This window comes from Pseudophryne corroboree, chromosome 1 (genome assembly GCF_028390025.1).
Source record: "Pseudophryne corroboree isolate aPseCor3 chromosome 1, aPseCor3.hap2, whole genome shotgun sequence".
Classification (NCBI taxonomy): Eukaryota; Metazoa; Chordata; class Amphibia; order Anura; family Myobatrachidae; genus Pseudophryne; species Pseudophryne corroboree.
In genome coordinates this window covers 1056867090-1056886509 of record NC_086444.1, presented here as the reverse complement: position 1 = coordinate 1056886509, position 19420 = coordinate 1056867090, and the positions used below count along the sequence as shown (strand labels likewise).

Genomic DNA, 19420 nt, shown 5'->3' with positions numbered 1-19420 from the left:
ACATTTTCGCTTGAAGAAAAACACCTTCAGTGACTGTGGAGGCTCCGCATTAGATATGTTCAATACTTGTCCAACGGCTTCATTAAGGCTCCTACCCCTTGTACACTGAGGCGTCATCTTCTATTACTGAAAAAAGTAGTAACCAAGTCCTCAAGATGGTCCTCCTCACCCTGAGAAGAACCCACAGAAGTTGATTCTTGACATGCCTGCAGTGTAGTTGGAAGGCCCCAGTTTTGAACACCACTGTGTTTGGATGACTCACACAAGCCTCTGGAAGAAGGGTTCAGTAGTCTCTCAAGTGAAGAAAAGACTTCCACCAAACCTTGGACTGAACGGGCCAAACCTTGAGCCCAGGGTGGATTGGCAGATAGAGAAAGCAAAGCTGAAAACTGGATTGACATTCAATTGCAAACACAGCAGGAAGTCTCCCCTATTGACCCCTAAAGACAAGCGGTCGCTGAGGTCCCTGACAAGAGCAGCGAGGAGGGTGCAGTTCTGGAGGGTGCAGTTCTGGAGGCTGACAACTGTTGCAATAGTTCTGCCACAGCACCAGCCAGCATCGCCACCCAAGCCATCGTATCCACTGGAGAGGATGTACACACTACAGCGTCTCAGGCCTCAGTATCACACACCTCACAAACTGCTCCCCAGTCAGAGCATGAGAAAATTTTGATTTGCATCTAGTACAGGCAAAAACTTATTGTACCGTGCCACTCTTTTCTGAAAGTGATCCTGCATCATTAATCTTCCCAGAGACCGTGATGAAATGATAGGAAGCACAGAAAAGGTAAAATAAACAATGCAGTTTTCAGTGAGATCATCACTCAAATTTACTCTACACCCGATGTAATTCCTTGTGGAGCCCAGTGTACCCCGCAGCAGAAATTATGATAAACAATAAAACTGCACTGGACTAGCAATACTAAGTAGTACCAAGTAAAGCTATATAGACTTCTAGATATATCAATGCACAGTAAATAATGGATGTATATCACAGGGTACTTGTACTACATAGCCCTGTAGTAATGCACTGTTTCTTAACTAACACTGTCAAAAGACATGTAGAATACTTAAGTTTCCTGTAAAATGCACAGCGCTGATGATGCAGGTGGCTTTACAGAGAAGACTTTGCCCAGCAGTCCCAAAGTCAGCTCAGCATGTAGTGATGGCGCCAAACGCTGACAGGGAGTGAGGGAGAGAGAGAGATGCAGCTCCAGGGAAGGAACATTCACTGTAAATGACGCCCTGCGGGGGCTACAGGTCAAAGCTTTATCCCCTTGCTGGACTTAACCACCGGGTACTGTGGGCCTTAGAAAAACAGATTATAGGAGAATCCGACCTGTGCCCCTGTCCTGTGGACTAGTGCGGTCCCTGTACCAACACAGTGCCCACGCCAGCGCGCGCAGCCTGTCTCCTAATGGCCGCGCCGGATCGCGATTTGCAGCAGGTCCCGTCTGGACCCTGAAATGCAATAATGCTGCTGAATATCAGTGAAATGCTGCAGTACTCTGCTGCATCTATGCAAGTCCGTCTCCAGCGGGAACGTCTGTGTGCTGGTTGAGGAGGGGAGAGAGGTTCACTGCTGGTAACTCCACCTCCAGAGGGCCATAAAAACGAGTTATTACCTGAGGCATCCAATAATGAGCGAGGGAAGCTAATGACTCTCCAATGCTGGCCCATCAGTGAGTCATTAGTTTCCGGGTCTTGTTCCCAGTAAGCTTCTAGACTAACAGCCTATGGGTGCTAGCCGCGGATTATAATTACCATTTCATCCATAGACACCCCCTCCCCCCACTCACATACCCACCAGTGGGGAATCTTATTTTGATTAAATGAATCATCCCAGTTACAAACAATAGGCATAAGATAGTTATGACTTCTACCTTTCAAGGATACTATGAGCGGACAGGTGTGTCGAGTCAGTAGTGACCCAAATAGGAGATATTTACAACTAAGTCCATTCCAGGGAAAATCTAGACAACACCAAACCAGAAGTGGATAAACTAAGACTGAGAACATAGGACTTATTGTTAAGCCAAAGTAGCAGGTAAACTACGAGTATTTCCACCTAGCAGAATGGCCAATAAGCCCATTGTGTCGAATATTAAAAGCATGCAACACAATTTTATCCTCATGCTACATAGCTGTAAAACCGCGTAAATTAGCTGCATAACACACAAGGACTCATTAATTCTGTGTATACATAATTAAGTGCTAAACCTCCATCTGTGCCTTATACGCCCATCCATCCATGCTGCTCATAGGATGTAAGAAATTTATATTTTAACATAATGATGCCAAACGACTCTTATAGAGCTCATCTTTAGCATACTAGATATTTTGTTTTCGTTAGTTATTCTCTTTTTTCATGATGGAGAATGACACTTACCTTTGCTTCTTCAATTTCAGCATCTGCAGTTTCCAGTACCATTTCTTTGTCGCGCTCCAGCTGTTGTGCCATTTGGTCTATCTCAGAGAGTTCTTTACAGAGCTCCTCATTTTTGGTGCTTAGATTAACCACTTCACTCGTGACATTTTGTCTTGTTTCTAGGAGCTCTTGTACTCTTTTTTCAAGATCTTGATTGGCTTGCTGGAGATATTCGATCTACAAATATATTTAAGTGTGTTTTAAATGTTGATCACGATTTTTCAGAATTAAGTTAAAAAAAAAAACACAAAAAACAAAAAAAATAACAGTTCCCCTACTATCACCAAAAACAGGTTTAGCAACACTGATATAAACTTGCTGATATGTAAAGTGCATGCTTGGGGAAAGTAGTTTGAGGGAGTGACAGAAGATAAGCTTTATGACATACTCCCCTCCTCCTCCTCTTCTTCAACTATTATGTTTACATCAGATAATACATAACTATCTGTCCATATCAGAATTATCTTCTTTAATTCAATTTCTTATATCCTATATCATTTTATCCATTTCAATACTGCTCGTAGAGAGGCATAATAAAATGGGGTGTAGTATGTTATGCCGGTGCCTGGGATCCCTGCGTTCACCATACCCAGCATACACCCCAAGAGGGAGAATAGTTGTCGGTATGCCGGCTGTCGGGATTCCGGCATCGGTATGGTGAGCGCCGGGATCCTGACAGCTGGCATATCAAATGCCTCCCTAAAAAAATGACAGGTCTAAAACAGATTTGCTCATCCAGCATAAGCATTCTCTCTCATGGGCCAAATTTCATCCGACACTCATGTATAGTTCAGGGAGTCCTCTAAAATGGGATCCATTGGGGATCTCGTCAGTAGGAAAACAGACGCCGGGATCCCGTCATGGATAACAATGACGGAGCTGGGATCCCGAACGAAGGACTGCAGAGAGATAAGCTGCTGGAGGGGGGGTATTTTTAGGCTGCGGGGAGGGGGAGTTAGTGTTAGGCACCACCAAGGAGGGCTAGGTTCAGGCTGCGGGTATGGAGGGTTAGGGATTAGGGGTAGCAAAGATACCTAGTGAGTGTAGGTAACCTGAGCATCGGGATGCCGCTGTTGGTATTCTGACTGCCAGTAAGCTGATACCATCCCCTCTATAATGTCCCTACAGTATAACAGCACAACTTCAACCACAGAACCACTTGCTGAGCGAATCAAATAAGCTGATGACCCCAATTGTTTGTATTTAACTGCCAGTATTTTATACTGCCACACTACATATGCAAGTTTCAGACTACTCACCAACCTTACATTACTCTGACCCAGTATACAGGCCCTCAATGCAATCAAGCTGAGTAAATGAGCTTAACATATAATGCAAGGTTACCTGGATATTTAGATGGGCGACAAGCTTCTCATTACTTCTGTATCTGGCTTCAAGGGAAATAACATCATGAGAACGCCCGCCATCCAGGGCCAGTGCCAAACGCTCTACCTCCTTATCTCTCACTTCAACCTTTATGAATACAGTAAATAAAATTACTAATATATATATATATATATATATATATATATATATATATATATATACACACACACACACATATATATATATATATATATACACACATATACATACATACACACACATATACACACACACATACATACACACACACACACAGTGTATGCATACACACAAACCTATATAGGCACACATACATAGACCCGAGAACAGAACATGCATGCAACCAATGTATGATTGGACTGCTTGTTACAATGTAGAAACTTAGACACTGAAGGTGGTAGAGGAAGGAAGGGAATAATCAATAGTAAGAGGGAAGGGTTAAAAATTTACTTTACACAGAGAAGAGATTCTAGCAGCAGAGAAACTACAAATGAAGGATCTTTCATCATTAAAGAGTAAACAAACAGATAGATAGATAGATAGATAGATAGATAGATAGATAGATAGATAGATAGATAGAATCAAAACCTGATGTGTAAGGTGTTTTGCTGCTCTCTCGGATGCTTCCAGTTTTTCCTGTAGAGTAGTCACATCAAGCCGAAGCTCTTGAATTCTGATATTCACAAAATAAAATGAGAACCTCAGTTATCGGACCGTTTGCCCAGATGAACATAAAGCAGTGCTTGCAGCAGAAGAACATGCAAGACACGAAAAGCTTAATTAATGTGCTTTTAGTTTTTTGACATTTATTATATTTAATATGGGCTTAAGTAGTATAGACAGGACATACCGGTCATCAGCAACTTGAAGCAGATCAGCAACATAAGGATCATCTGGCTGAGGTACAGGGTGGCTGCACACACCAGATGGTGGGAGAGGCTGATCAATCTGCATGCGCTGCCGTCTAAAGGGAATGTTTCTCTTCTTTCCACCTAGATAAAGTTATGACTGCATTACATAGTGGAAATAATGGGTGCTTTATATCACACAATGAGTATAGTGTAAGACAAGTGATCACTGGTCAAATAAAATAATAATGTCATTTTAAAAGGTGGGAGACCAACATAACCAGCAGCCCTGCTTAAATCTTGAGATGACACCACCATGTAAGGAATTGCAATTCACCAGAACTGAGAAATCATCGGACCCTGCATTAGTCAGTGCAGGGTCACAGAGTCCAACTGTCAACAGGGCACTTTGACATTACATTGGGCCGAATAAAAAGACATGGCCACCACACACCCTTTAGTGGACTTAGACTTGTCTGCCATAATAAGACAGTAATAATCAGGAAGGAAGCTGGTTTGCAGATTGCACAGAAGTTGACACAGTGAATCTAGCAAACCGTAATACAACACAGATAAAGGCTGCCACATGAACATTGAGAAATGGTGTCCTCCTTCCTGGGAGCTCGTTAGCAAGTGGGACTGCTCCACTGCAGTAGCGAGGTAGGCACACAGCCAACTTCTCTCCGCAAGTCATCTGTTACCAGTCACAACTTCCCCTCCAGCGGAACTGTATGGTATACAGGTATAGCCCGTTTTCGAGCTGCTGGTAAAACCACATGATAAGGACCACCAATGCTGGTGAGCACAGTAAAGAATTACCTTCTGAAGGGATAACAGCGTCGGACAGCCATGGTTCCAGGCGGTCTACACAACAAGATTTTATCATTTATAATGCACAACAGTGCCATTTTTCAGAACATTGTTTTTATTTGCATGTTTGGAAAAATAAGATTTTACTTACCGATAAATCTGTTTCTCGTAGTCCGTAGTGGATGCTGGGGACTCCGTCAGGACCATGGGGATTAGCGGCTCCGCAGGAGACAGGGCACAAAACTAAAGCTTTAGGATCAGGTGGTGTGTACTGGCTCCTCCCCCTATGACCCTCCTCCAAGCCTCAGTTAGGATACTGTGCCCGGACGAGCGTACACAATAAGGAAGGATATTGAATCCCGGGTAAGACTCATACCAGCCACACCAATCACACCGTATAACTTGTGATCTGAACCCAGTTAACAGTATGACAAACGTAGGAGCCTCTGAACAGACGGCTCACAACAATAACAACCCGATTTTTTTGTAACAACAACTATGTACAAGTATTGCAGACAATCCGCACTTGGGATGGGCGCCCAGCATCCACTACGGACTACGAGAAATAGATTTATCGGTAAGTAAAATCTTATTTTCTCTGACGTCCTAAGTGGATGCTGGGGACTCCGTCAGGACCATGGGGATTATACCAAAGCTCCCAAAACGGGCGGGAGAGTGCGGATGACTCTGCAGCACCGAGTGAGAGAACTCCAGGTCCTCCTCAGCCAGGGTATCAAATTTGTAGAATTTTACAAACGTATTTGCTCCTGACCAAGTAGCAGCTCGGCAAAGTTGTAAAGCCGAGACCCCTCGGGCAGTCGCCCAAGATGAGCCCACCTTCCTTGTGAAATGGGCATTTATATATTTTGGCTGTGGCAGTCCTGCCACAGAATGTGCAAGCTGAATTGTACTACACATTCAACTAGCAATCGTCTGCTTAGAAGCAAGAGCACCCAGTTTTTTGGGTGCATACAGGATAACAGCAAGTCAGTTTTCCTGACTCCAGCCGTCCTGGAAATCTATATTTTCAGGGCCCTGACAACATCTAGCAACTTGGAGTCCTCCAAGTCTCTAGTAGCCGCAGGTACCACAATAAGCTGGTTCAGATGAAACGCTGACACCAACTTAGGGAGAAACTGGGGACGAGTCCACAGCTCTGCCCTGTCCGAATGGACAATCAGATATGGGCTTTTGTGAGACAAAGCCGCCAATTCTGACACTCGCCTGGCCGAGGCCAGGGCCAACATCATGGTCACTTTCCATGTGAGATATTTCAAATCCACAGATTTGAGCGGTTTAAACCAACGTGATTTGAGGAATCCCAGGACTACGTTGAGATCCCACAGTGCCACTGGAGGCACAAAATGGGGTTGTATATGCAGTACTCCCTTGTCAAATTTCTGGACTTCAGGAACTGAAGCCAATTCTTTCTGGAAGAAAATCGACAGGGCCGAAATTTGAACCTTAATGGACCCCAATTTGAGGCCCATAGACACTCCTGTTTGCAGGAAATGCAGGAATCGACCGAGTTGAAATCTCTTCGTGGGGCCTTCCTGGCCTCACACCACGCAACATATTTTCGCCACATGTGGTGATAATGTTGTGCGGTCACCTCCTTCCTGGCTTTGACCAGGGTAGGAATGACCTCTTCCGGAATGCCTTTTTCCCTTAGGATCCGGCGTTCAACCGCCATGCCGTCAAACGCAGCCGCGGTAAGTCTTGGAACAGACATGGTACTTGTTTCAGCAAGTCCCTTCTTATCGGCAGAGGCCCTGAGTCCTCTGTGAGCATCTCTTGAAGTTCCGGGTACCAAGTCCTTCTTGGCCCATCCGGAGCCACGAGTATAGTTCTTACTCCTCTACGTCTTATAATTCTCAGTACCTTTGGTATGAGAAGCAGAGGAGGGAACACATACACCGACTGGTACACCCCTGGTGTTACCAGAACGTCCACAGCTATTGCCTGAGGGTCTCTTGACCTGGCGCAATACCTGTCCAGTTTTTTGTTCAGGCGGGACGCCATCATGTCCACCTTTGGTCTTTCCCAACGGTGCACAATCATGTGGAAAAAACTTCTCGATGAAGTCCCCACTCTCCCGGGTGGAGGTCGTGCTGAGGAAGTCTGCTTCCCAGTTGTCCACTCCCGGAATGAAAACTGCTGACAGTGCTATCACATGATTTTCCGCCCAGCGAAGAATCCTTGCAGTTTCTGCCATTGTCCTCCTGCTTCTTGTGCCGCCCTGTCTGTTTACGTGGGCGACTGCCGTGATGTTGTCCCACTGGATCAATACCGGCTGACCTTGAAGCAGAGGTCTTGCTAAGCTTAGAGCATTGTAAATTGCTCTTAGCTCCAGTATATTTATGCGGAGAGAAGTCCCCAGACTTGATCACACTCCCTGGAAATTTTTTCCCTGTGTGACTGCTCCCCAGCCTTTCAAGCTGGAATCCGTGGTCACCAGGACCCAGTCCTGAATGCATAACTGTGGCCCTTTAGTAGATGAGCACTCTGCAGCCACCACAGAAGAGACACCCTTGTCCTTGGAGACAGGGTTATCCGCTGATGCATCTGAAGATGCGATCCGGACCATTTGTCCAGCAGATTCCACTGAAAAGTTCTTGCGTGAAATCTGCCGAATGGAATCGCTTCGTAAGAAGCCACCATTTTTCCCAGGACCCTTGTGCAATGATGCACTGACACTTTTCCTGGTTTTTGGAGGTTCCTGACTAGCTCGGATAACTCCCTGGCTTTCTCCTCCGGGAGAAACACCTTTTTCTGTACTGTGTCCAGAATCATCCCTAGGGACAGCAGACGTGTCGTCGGAGACAGCTGCGATTTTGGAATATTTAGAATCCACCCGTGATGTCGTAGAACTACTTGAGATAGTGCTACTCAGACCTCCAACTGTTCTCTGGACCTTGCCCTTATCAGGAGATCGTCCAAGTAAGGGATAATTAAGACGCCTTTTCTTTGAAGAAGAATCATCATTTCGGCCATTACCTTGGTAAAAACCCGGGGTGCCGTGGACAATCCAAACGGCAGCGTCTGAAACTGATAGTGACAGTTTTGTACCACGAACCTGAGGTACCCTTTGTGAGAAGGGCAAATTTGGACATGGAGGTAAGCATCCTTGATGTCCAGGGACACCATATAGTCCCCTTCTTCCTGGTTCGCTATCACTGCTCTGAGTGACTCCATTTAGAATAGGTCTCACCGAGCCGTCTGGCTTCAGTACCACAATATAGTGTGGAATAATACCCCTTTACTTGTTGTAGGAGGGGTACCTTTGATTATCACCTGCTGGGAATACAGCTTGTGAATTGTTTCCAATACTGCCTCCCTGTCGGAGGTAGACGTTGGTAAAGCAAACTTCAGGAACCTGCGAGGGGGAGACGTCTCGAATTTCCAATCTGTACCCCTGGGATACTACTTGTAGGATCCAGGGGTCCACTTGCGAGTGAGCCCACTGCGTGCTGAAACTCTTGAGACGACCCCCCACCGCACCTGTTTTTACGGCCCCAGCGTCATGCTGAGGACTTGGCAGAAGCGGTGGAAGGCTTCTGTTCCTGGGAATGGGCTGCCTGCTGCAGTCTTCTTCCCTTACCTCTATCCCTGGGCAGATATTATGGGGACGAAAGGACTGAGGCTGAAAAGACTGTCTTTTTCTGCTGAGATGTGACTTGGGGTAAAAAAGGTGGATTTTCTAGCTGTTGGCGTGGCCACCAGGTCCGATGGACCGACCCCAAATAACTCCTCCCCTTTATACGGCAATACTTCCATGTGCCGTTTGGAATCTGCATCACCTGACCACTGTCGTGTCCATAAACATCGTCTGGCAGATATGGACATCGCACTTACTCTTGATGCCAGAGTTTCGCATATATAGAAATGCATCTTTTAAATGCTCTATAGTCAATAAAATACTGTCCCTGTCAAGGGTATCAATATTTCCAGTCAGGGAATCCGACCAAGCCACCCCAGCGCTGCCCATCCAGGCTGAGGCGATCGCTGGTCGCAGTATAACACCAGTATGTGTGTATATACTTTTAGGATATTTTCCAACCTCCTATCAGTTGGCTCCTTGAGGGCGTCCGTATCTGGAGACGGTAACGCCACTTGTTTTTATAAGCGTGTGAGCGCCTTATCCACCCTAAGGTGTGTTTCCCAACGCGCCATAACTTCTGGCGGGAAAGGGTATACCGCCAATAATTTTCTATCGGGGGAAACCCACGCATCATCACACACTTCATTTAATTTATCTGATTCAGGAAAAACCACATGTAGTTTTTTCACACTCCACATAATACCCTTTTTTGTGGTACTTGTAGTATCAGAAATAACAAGTAACGTGTGGCCCTAAAGGAAAATACGTTTGTTTCTTCACCGTCGACACTGGAGTCAGTGTCCGTGTCTGTGTCTGTGTCGACCGACTGAGGTAAAAAGGACGTTTTAACGCCCCTGACGGTGTTTTAGACGCCTGGACAGGTACTAATTGGTTTGCCGGCCGTCTCATGTCGTCAACCGACCTTGCAGCGTGTTGACATTATCACGTAATTCCTTAAAAAGCCATCCATTCCGGTGTCGACTCCCTAGAGAGTGACATCACCATTACCGGCAATTGCTCCGCCTCCTCACCAACATCGTCCTCATACATGTCGACACACAAGTACCGACACACAGCACACACACAGGGAATACTCTGATAGAGGACAGGACCCCACTAGCCCTTTTGGGGAGACAGAGGGAGAGTTTGCCAGCACACACCAAAAACGCTATATTATACAGGGACAACCTTTATATAAGTGTTTTTCCCTTATAGCATTTTAATATATATATACATATCGCCAAATAAGTGCCCCCCCTCTCTGTTTTAACCCTGTTTCTGTAGTGCAGTGCAGGGGAGAGCCTGGGAGCCTTCCCACCAGCATTTCTGTGAGGGAAAATGGCGCTGTGTGCTGAGGAGAATAGGCCCCGCCCCCTTTTCGGCGGGCTTCTTCTCCCGTTTTTCTGAGACCTGGCAGGGGTTAAATACATCCATATAGCCTCCAGGGGCTATATGTGATGTATTTTTAGCCAGAATAAAGGTATTATACATTGCTGCCCAGGGCGCCCCCAGCAACGCCCTGCACCCTCCGTGACCGTTGGTGTGAAGTGTGTGACAACAATGGCGCACAGCTGCAGTGCTGTGCGCTACCTTCATGAAGACTGAAAAGCCTTCTGCCGCCGGTTTCTGGACCTTCAATCTTCAGCATCTGCAAGGGGGGTCGGCGGCGCGGCTCCGGGACGAACCCCAGGGTGAGACCTGTGTTCCGACTCCCTCTGGAGCTAATGGTGTCCAGTAGCCTAAGAAGCCAATCCATCCTGCACGCAAGTGAGTTGAACTTCTCTCCCCTAAGTCCCTCGATGCAGTGAGCCTGTTGCCAGCAGGACTCACTGAAAATAATAAACCTAAAAACTTTTTCTAAGCAGCTCCTTAAGAGAGCCACCTAGATTGCACCCTGCTCGGACGGGCACAAAAACCTAACTGAGGCTTGGAGGAGGGTCATAGGGGGAGGAGCCAGTACACACCACCTGATCCTAAAGCTTTAGTTTTGTGCCCTGTCTCCTGCGGAGCCGCTAATCCCCATGGTCCTGACGGAGTCCCCAGCATCCACTTAGGACGTCAGAGAAAGCTTTTTTATTTTTTTTTTTTTAAGCTCACAGGCTACTTAAAGCAGTGGTTCCCAAACTTATTTGAATCATAGCACCACTAGGCCAAAAGTTTCTTATTGAGAAACTTGTCGCAGTCAAAAAATATTACATACACACCACATACAAACTACAAACAGATGGGTCTCTGTTCGTGCATTTTGCGCATATACGGTAGCATACGCATTCGCACAGAGAAGCAACAAAGACATATACAACATATTCATACAACACATAAACAAAACATATTTAGCATCTTTATGTATTAAATTATATAATAGAGTTTAACATCAGATATATATGTATTATTGGAACGGAACAAGATAAACATGTCATGCTTGGTGTCAAAATGTTCAGGAGAATGTGTGTGTTGGTTTGATAGCGTGGTTAGGTTGTAGCACATTGCAACGATTAGTTATGATTGAATGTATGACTATGAAGCCACAATTCAAAAGTGAACAAAGAACTTCCTGAAAGACAGCATGGCTAATCCCTATGATGGCATCTTCAAGGCTGGACGTTGCTTGCATATGAACTAACCAATGACGCATCGTGAATGAGAGATCTCCCTCCCCTGTACCAATAACAGAAGACTCAGTCCCAGACATGTACTTCCCCCAATACACAGTATATAGGTAATTCCCCTCACCCAAGAAGTTCTGTTTTTTGTTGCTGTTGGTGCAGATTCAAAGATGGAGCGGACTGTGCATTGAGCAAGTGACAGGGTGAAGTATGCTGGCTGTGATTGATCCTTATGTGACTACAACTGCTTCTTGTGTAATTGTAACTCTGTAAATATATATATATATATATATATACTGTACATGTGTTATATTGTATGCATACCCTTTTAATATCAAATATATATACATCTGAGCGTTGGACCTCAGTAATACAATGTGTGCGAGTGCTTTTGTTCTCTTAAGGGTTGTAATGTTTGCGACGTACAGCGCACTTTTATCGTATATGGTAATAAGATGCGCCTTGCGTCCGCAGCATACATTAACGCTGGCATTTTAAATATTTATTAGAAATAATCAGGAATTCTCAAACTAAAAAAAAATATACATTACATTAAGTAAATAGTGTTTACGCGTCATTCTTAGGTTCAATTGTGTGGAGAGGGACGTGGGGCCGGATGTAATGGCTTGCAAGACGGCCAGAGCTAAGAGACTTCCGCTGAATTCGTACTTTTTTTAAAGCAGCAAACGTTTACAAGGCAAAACCTGGTTGGTCTTAAGCTGTAACCGTTTGCTGCATTAAAAAAACGTACCAGTTGGCCGGAGTCTCGGAGCTCTGGATGTCTCGCAAGCCATTACATCCGGACCAATATTTGCTTCTGTTTGTCCACATATGTTATGATTGACAGCAATCAGCACTGGTTTTTCCCTATTATATTGACCATAAATTATTTGAATTGGTCCTGGACCACCAATCCAAGGCACCCCAGAGTGCCTAGGCATACAGTTTGCGAACCACTGGCTTAAAGCATTTCTGACTTCATATATCTGATGTAACCAACTGTGTTCAAACTTGTTACATACATAATTGAATAATGGCCAGTACCTTTGAAAAGAAACATCAGAGCACATACTGATCGAACTATGCTCACACTGTTATTTGTGATTCATAAAGAAAAGGACAAAAGATTAAATACTACAATAGACAATTGGACCCTGAAGCTACTGCATTATTACTTAGGCTTACAGGTACTTCAGCTTAATAGATAGACACAAACATTTTATATTTGTGTATACAGTATATAGGAGGTGTAACTTGAGCCATGGATCCCGGATTAAGCCTATACTATGGAGCACCCAACACACAATTCCAATATGAAAAACATAGAATAATTAATTAACTACCAAATATATGTTCTGGGTATCAGTAGCACCTGAGGTGAAAATATCAGAAATATAATTGTCAGACAAATAACAGAAACAATATAAAATTAAAAAACAGTGGCATATATCCAAGTAATTATGACTGTAGAAATAGTCCAATATAAATACCAGCTGTAAAATTTCTCCTGGAATGAGCTAATTTGCTATTTGTAGATTAGTAATCACATGGGTGTATGATCTAGATTTACTGTATGTAGATCAAAGATTCTATAGTCTAGATAGATAGATAGATGGATGAAATAGGTAATGGTCAAAGGTTGCTCCAACACTTCTGCTTTTCACGTAGAATGCGGAGTGTTATTTACTGCACCCAATATTCCCTAGTGGTCTCCCATCTAGATACTGATCAGGCTTATCACTGCTTTGCTTCCAAGATCAGGCGAGATTGGGCGTAGAATTTTTTCTGTTATTTGTCTGACAATTAGATTTCTGATATTTTCACCTTAGGTGCTACTGTCACCTAGAACATATTTCTTGGAGAGTACTTACCTCCAATTTTTGATTATTAAGTACGCTATCAGATGTGGAAGGTTAAAAAAAAAAAAATAAGATTTTACTTACCGGTAAATCTATTTCTCGTAGTCCGTAGAGGATGCTGTGACTCCGTAAGGACCATGGGGAATAGACGGGCTCCGCAGGAGATAGGGCACTTCAAGAAAGCTTTGGACTCTGGGTGTGCACTGGCTCCTCCCTCTATGCCCCTCCTCCAGACCTCAGTTAGGGAAACTGTGCCCAGAGGAGATGGACAGTACGAGGAAGGATTTTTGTAAATCTAAGGGCGAGATTCATACCAGCCACACCGTATAACTTGTGATAAACTTACCCAGTTAACAGTATGAACAACAACATAGCCACGGTTCCACCGAAAAACTATAACATAACCCTTATGTAAGCAATAACTATCTACAAGTCTTGCAGAAGAAGTCCGCACTTGGGACGGGCGCCCAGCATCCTCTACGGACTACGAGAAATAGATTTACCGGTAAGTAAAATCTTATGTTCTCTAACGTCCTTGAGCATGCTGGGACTCCGTAAGGACCATGGGGATTATACCAAAGCTCCCAAACGGGCGGGAGAGTGCGGATGACTCTGCAGCACCGATTGAGCAAACAGAAGGTCCTCCTCAGCCAGGGTATCAAACTTATAGAACTTTGCAAAGGTGTTTGTCCCCGACCAAGTAGCTGCTCGGCACAACTGTAATACCGAGAACCCTCGGGCAGCCGCCCAAGAAGAGCCCACTTTCCTAGTGGAGTGGGCCTTAACCGATTTAGGTAACGGCAATCCTGCCGTAGAATGCGCCTGCTGAATTGTGTTACAGATCTAGCGAGCAATAGTCTGCTTTGAAGCAGGAGCGCCAACCTTGTTGGCCGCATACAGAACGAACAAAGCTTCAGTCTTCCCGATTCTAGCCGTTCTGGTCACATAAATCTTCAAAGCCCTGACTACATCCAGGGACTCGGAATCCTCCAAGTCCCGTGTAGCCACAGGCACGACAATAGGTTGGTTCACATGAAAAGATGAGACCACTTTTGGCAGAAAGTGAGGGCGAGTCTTCAACTCTGGCCTATCCACGTGAAAAACCAAGTATGAGCTTTTATGTGATAAAGCCGCCAATTCGGAAACACGTCTTGCCGAAGCGAACGCCAACAACATGACCACTTTCCACGTGAGGTATTTCAACTCCACAGTTTTGAGTGGTTCAAACCAAGGTGACTTGAGGAAACGTAACACCACGTTAAGATCCCAAGGCGCCACCGGAGGCACAAAGGGAGGCTGAATATGCAGAACTCCCTTCACAAAGGTCTGTACTTCAGGAATAGAGGCCAATTCTCTTTGAAAGAAAATGGATAAGGCCGAAATCTGGACCTTTATGGACCCTAATTTTAGGCCCAAAGTCACTCCTGTTTGAAGGAAGTGAAGTAGACGGCCCAAATGGAACTCCTCCGTAGGAGCAGCTCTGGCCTCACACCAAGAAACATATTTCCGCCATATAAGATGATAATGTTTTAACGTCACGTCTTTCCTAGCCTTGATCAGGGTAGGAATGACTTCCTCCGGAATCCCTTTTTCCGCTAGGATCCGGCGTTCAACCGCCATGCCGTCAAACGCAGCCGCGGTAAGTCTTGGAACAGACAGGGCCCCTGCCGCAGCAGGTCCTGCCTTAGAGGAAGAGGCCACGGATCCCCTGCGAGCAACTCTTGCAGCTCCGGATACCAAGTCCTCCATGGCCAATCCGGAACAATGAGTATTGTTCTGACCCTGCTTCTTCGTATTATTCTCAACACCTTGGGTATGAGAGGAAGAGGAGGAAACACATAGACCGATCTGAACTACCCAAGGTGTCACCAGCGCGTCTACCGCTACCGCCTGAGGGTCCTTTGACCTGGCGCAATACCGCTTTTGCTTTTTGTTGAGACGGGATGCCATCATGTCTATTTGAGGCAGTCCCCAACGACCTGTGATCTGTGCGAAGACTTCTTGATGAAGTCCCCACTCTCCCGAATGCAGGTCGTGCCTGCTGAGGAATTCCGCCTCCCAGTTGTCCACCCCCGGGATGAACACCGCCGACAGCGCGCTTACATGGCCTTCCGCCCAGCGTAGAATCCCGGTCGCTTCTGCCATGGCCATTCTGCTCCTTGTTCCGCCTTGGCGGTTTATATGAGCCACTGCCGTGACATTGTCTGACTGAATCAGAACCGGTTTTCTCCGAAGCAATTTCTCCGCTTGACGTAGGGCGTTGTATATGGCCCTCAACTCCAGGACGTTGATGTGGAGACAAGACTCTAGGCTTGACCAGAGACCTTGGAAATTTCTTCCCAGTGTCACTGCTCCCCAGCCTCGGAGGCTTGCGTCCGTGGTCACCAGGACCCAGTCCTGAATGCCGAACCTGCGACCTTCTAGTAGGTGAGCACTGTTCAGCCACCACAGGAGAGATACCCTGGTCCTGGGAGACAGGGTGATCCTTTGATGCATTTGTAAATGGGACCCGGACCACTTGTCCAAGAGGTCCCATTGAAAAGTCCTCTCATGGAACCTGCCGAAAGGGATGGCCTCGTAGGAAGCCACCATCTTCCCCAGGACCCGCGTGCAAGGATGCACTGAAACCTTTTTTGGTTTTAATAGGTTCCTGACCATGGCTATGAGTTCCTGAACCTTTTCAATCGGAAGATAAACCTTTATCTGGTCTGTGTCTAGAATCAGCCCCAAAAAGGTCAGACGCGTTGTAGGGACTAGCTGGGACTTCGGTATATTGAGAATCCAGCCGTGTATCTGCAACGTCTTCATGGACAGAGACACGCTGTCCAGCAACCTCTCCCGAGATCTCGCCTTTATGAGGAGATCGTCCAAGTATGGGATAATTGTGACCCCCTGCCTGCGCAGGAGCACCATCATTTCCGCCATTACCTTGGTGAAAATTCTCGGGCCCGTGGAAAGCCCAAACGGCAACGTCTGAAATTGGTAGTGACAGTCCTGCACTGCAAATCTCAGGAACGCCTGATGCGGGAGGAATATCGGAACACGAAGGTAAGCATCCTTTATGTCCAGGGACACCATCCAATCCCCCCCTTCCAGGCTGGCGATGACCGCCCTGAGTGATTCCATTTTGAACTTGAACCTCTTCAAGTACAGGTTCAGAGATTTCAGGTTCAAAATGGGTCTGACCGAACCGTCCGGTTTCGGGACCACAAACAGGGCTGAGTAATATCCCTCTCCTTGCTGGAGATGAGGAACTGTGACAATCACCTGTTGAATATACAATTTTTGGATTGCTGCCAACACTAGCTCCCTCTCTGACGGGGAAGCCGGCAGAGCCGATTTGAAAAATCGGCGAGGAGGCAAGTCTTCGAATTCCAGCCTGTATCCTTGAGAAACAATCTCTAATGCCCAGGGATCCACCTGCGAGTGAACCCAGACGTGGCTGAAAAACCGAAGACTAGCCCCCACCAGATCTGCCTCCCCTCGGAAAGCCCCCGCGTCATGCGGTGGACTTTGCAGACGCAGGGGAGGACTTCTGCTCTTGGGAACTAGCTGTGTGCAGCTTTTTTCCCCTGCCTTTCCCTCTGGCAACAAAGGATGATCCACGTACCTTCTTGTTTTTATTAGAACGAAAGGACTGCATTTGATAATGAGGTGCATTTTTTGTATGCTGCGGGGGGACATAAGGTAAGAAATTTGACTTACCAGCCGTAGCGACAAGATCCGAGAGGCCGTCTCCAAACAACTCCACCCCTTTGTAAGGCAAGGACTCCATATGCCGCTTTGAATCGGCATCTCCCGTCCACTGTCGGGTCCACAAGAGCCGCCTAGCAGAAATAGACATAGCATTTATTCTGGAGCTTAACAAACAAATGTCTCTCTGAGCATCCCTCATATACAAGGCAGCATCTCTGATATGCTCTATGGTCATTTGAATGGCGTCCCTATCTAATGTGTCAATTTCCGTAGATAAGGAATCTGCCCATGCCATAACCGCACTACAAACCCAGGCCGACGCCATAGCCGGTCGAGCAATAGTACCGGAATGATTGTAAATGTGCTTTAAGGTAATTTCCTGCCTGCGATCAGCAGGTTCCTTGAGGGAAGCCGTATCCTGAGAAGGCAGTGCCACCTTTTTGGACTAACGTGTCAGCGCCTTGTCAACTTTTGCCGAAGATTCCCAGCGTATCCTATCAGTTTGTGGAAAAGGATACGCCATGAGAATCCTTTTGGGAACTTGTGGTCTCCTATCCTGAGATTCCCAAGCCTTTTCGCACAAGTCACTTAATTCAAATGAGGATGGAAAAGTGACTTCAGGCTTTTTCCCTTTATACATGTGTACCCTCGTGTCAGGGACAGGGGGTTCCTCAGTAATATGCAAAACCTCTTTAATGGCCATAATCATGTACCGTATACCCTTAGCCACGTTCGGCTGTAATTTTGCATCTTCATAGTCGACACTAGAGTCAGTATCTGTGTCGGTATCTGTGTCATCGATCTGGGATATGGTGCGCTTCTGAGACCCCGAAGGACCTGGCGCCCCAGGGACAGGCATGGACTGACTACCTGACTGATCCCTAGCTTCTGCCCTGTCTAATCTTTTATGCAATAGATTGACATTTGCATTCAAGACATTCAGCATATCCACCCATTCCGGTGTCGGTGTTGCCGACGGCGACCTGACATTCAAGCACCCCCCTCCACATTAAGCGAGCCTTCCTCGTCAAACATGTCGACACACGCGTACCGACACACTTCACACACACACAGGGAACCCCTTTCCTGAAGACAGTATCCCTGTCAAAGTTCTTTGGAGAGACAGAGAGAGAGTATGCCAGCACACAACCCAGCGCAATAACACTGGAGACCAACACAAAATGTTTTTCCCCAGCAGCGCTGTCTAATATGTAAACCGCCAACTATGTGCCCCCCCTCTCTCTTTCAAGCACCCTTTCACCATGTGTAAGCAGGGGAGAGTCCTGGGAAGCTTCCTCTCAGCAGTGCTGTGGAGAGAAAATGGCGCTGGTGAGTGCTGAGGGAGAAGCCCCGCCCCCTCGGCGGCGGGCTTCTGTCCCGCTCAAACTTCGTGAAATATGGCGGGGGGGTCTTTTATATACATGTACAGAGCCCACCTGTACATGTATAGTCTTTTTGCCATGCAGAGGTTTAGATGGTTGCCCAGGGCGCCCCCCCCCCTGCGCCCTGCACCCTTACAGTGACCGGAGTGTGTGAGGTGTATGGGAGCAATGACGAACAGCTGCAGTGCTGTGCGTTACCTCAGTGAAGCTGAAGGCTTCTGCCGCCTGACGACTTCTGTCTTCTGTACTTCTAGCTCTGTGAGGAGAACGGCGGCGCGGCTCCGGGGGTGGACGCCCAGTAAGAACCTGCGTTCACCCCCTCTGGAGCTAATGGTGTCCAGTAGCCGAGGAAGCACAGCCTATCTTTGACAAGAAGGTCTGCTCCTCTCTCCTCAGTCCCTTGATGCAGGGAGCCTGTTGCCAGCAGTGCTCCCTGTGAAAAAGTAGTAAAAGGTAGAAAAAAAATCCAAACAAAAATGCTTCTAGGCAGAGAACTCTGGAGTGCTCTCTGCAGTGCACCCATCTTGCTCTGGGCACAGTGTAAAACTGAGGTCTGGAGGAGGGGCATAGAGAGAGGAGCCAGTGCACACCCAGAGTCCGAAGCTTTCTTAAAGTGTCCTATCTCCTGCGGAGCCCGTCTATTCCCCATGGTCCTTACAGAGTCCCAGCATCCTCAAGGACATTAGAGAAAAGATTTTTTAAACCTCCCTTAACGTATTGTTATGTGTGCTAGTTTGTGTACAATATTTTTTATCATATAGTTAATTATAAGCTCAATTTTTTTTTTTTTAAATAAAGAGTGCCCCAACACAGTCTTCCTTTTCT

At 46.3% G+C, this 19420-nt stretch overlaps 1 protein-coding gene across 2 annotated transcripts in view; it reads right to left on the bottom strand.

Moving 5' to 3' along the window:
• CEP135 (centrosomal protein 135) overlaps positions 1-19420 on the bottom strand; it is a 392705-nt gene that overhangs the window by 264418 nt on the left and 108867 nt on the right. For both annotated transcript variants that reach the window (XM_063920894.1, XM_063920895.1), the window contains exons 5-8: positions 4644-4785; positions 4382-4466; positions 3773-3901; positions 2390-2605 (exon numbers count right to left, since the gene is read on the bottom strand). In XM_063920894.1, coding sequence (XP_063776964.1) covers positions 2390-2605; positions 3773-3901; positions 4382-4466; positions 4644-4785 — 572 coding nt within the window. The remainder of the gene's footprint in view (positions 1-2389; positions 2606-3772; positions 3902-4381; positions 4467-4643; positions 4786-19420) is intronic.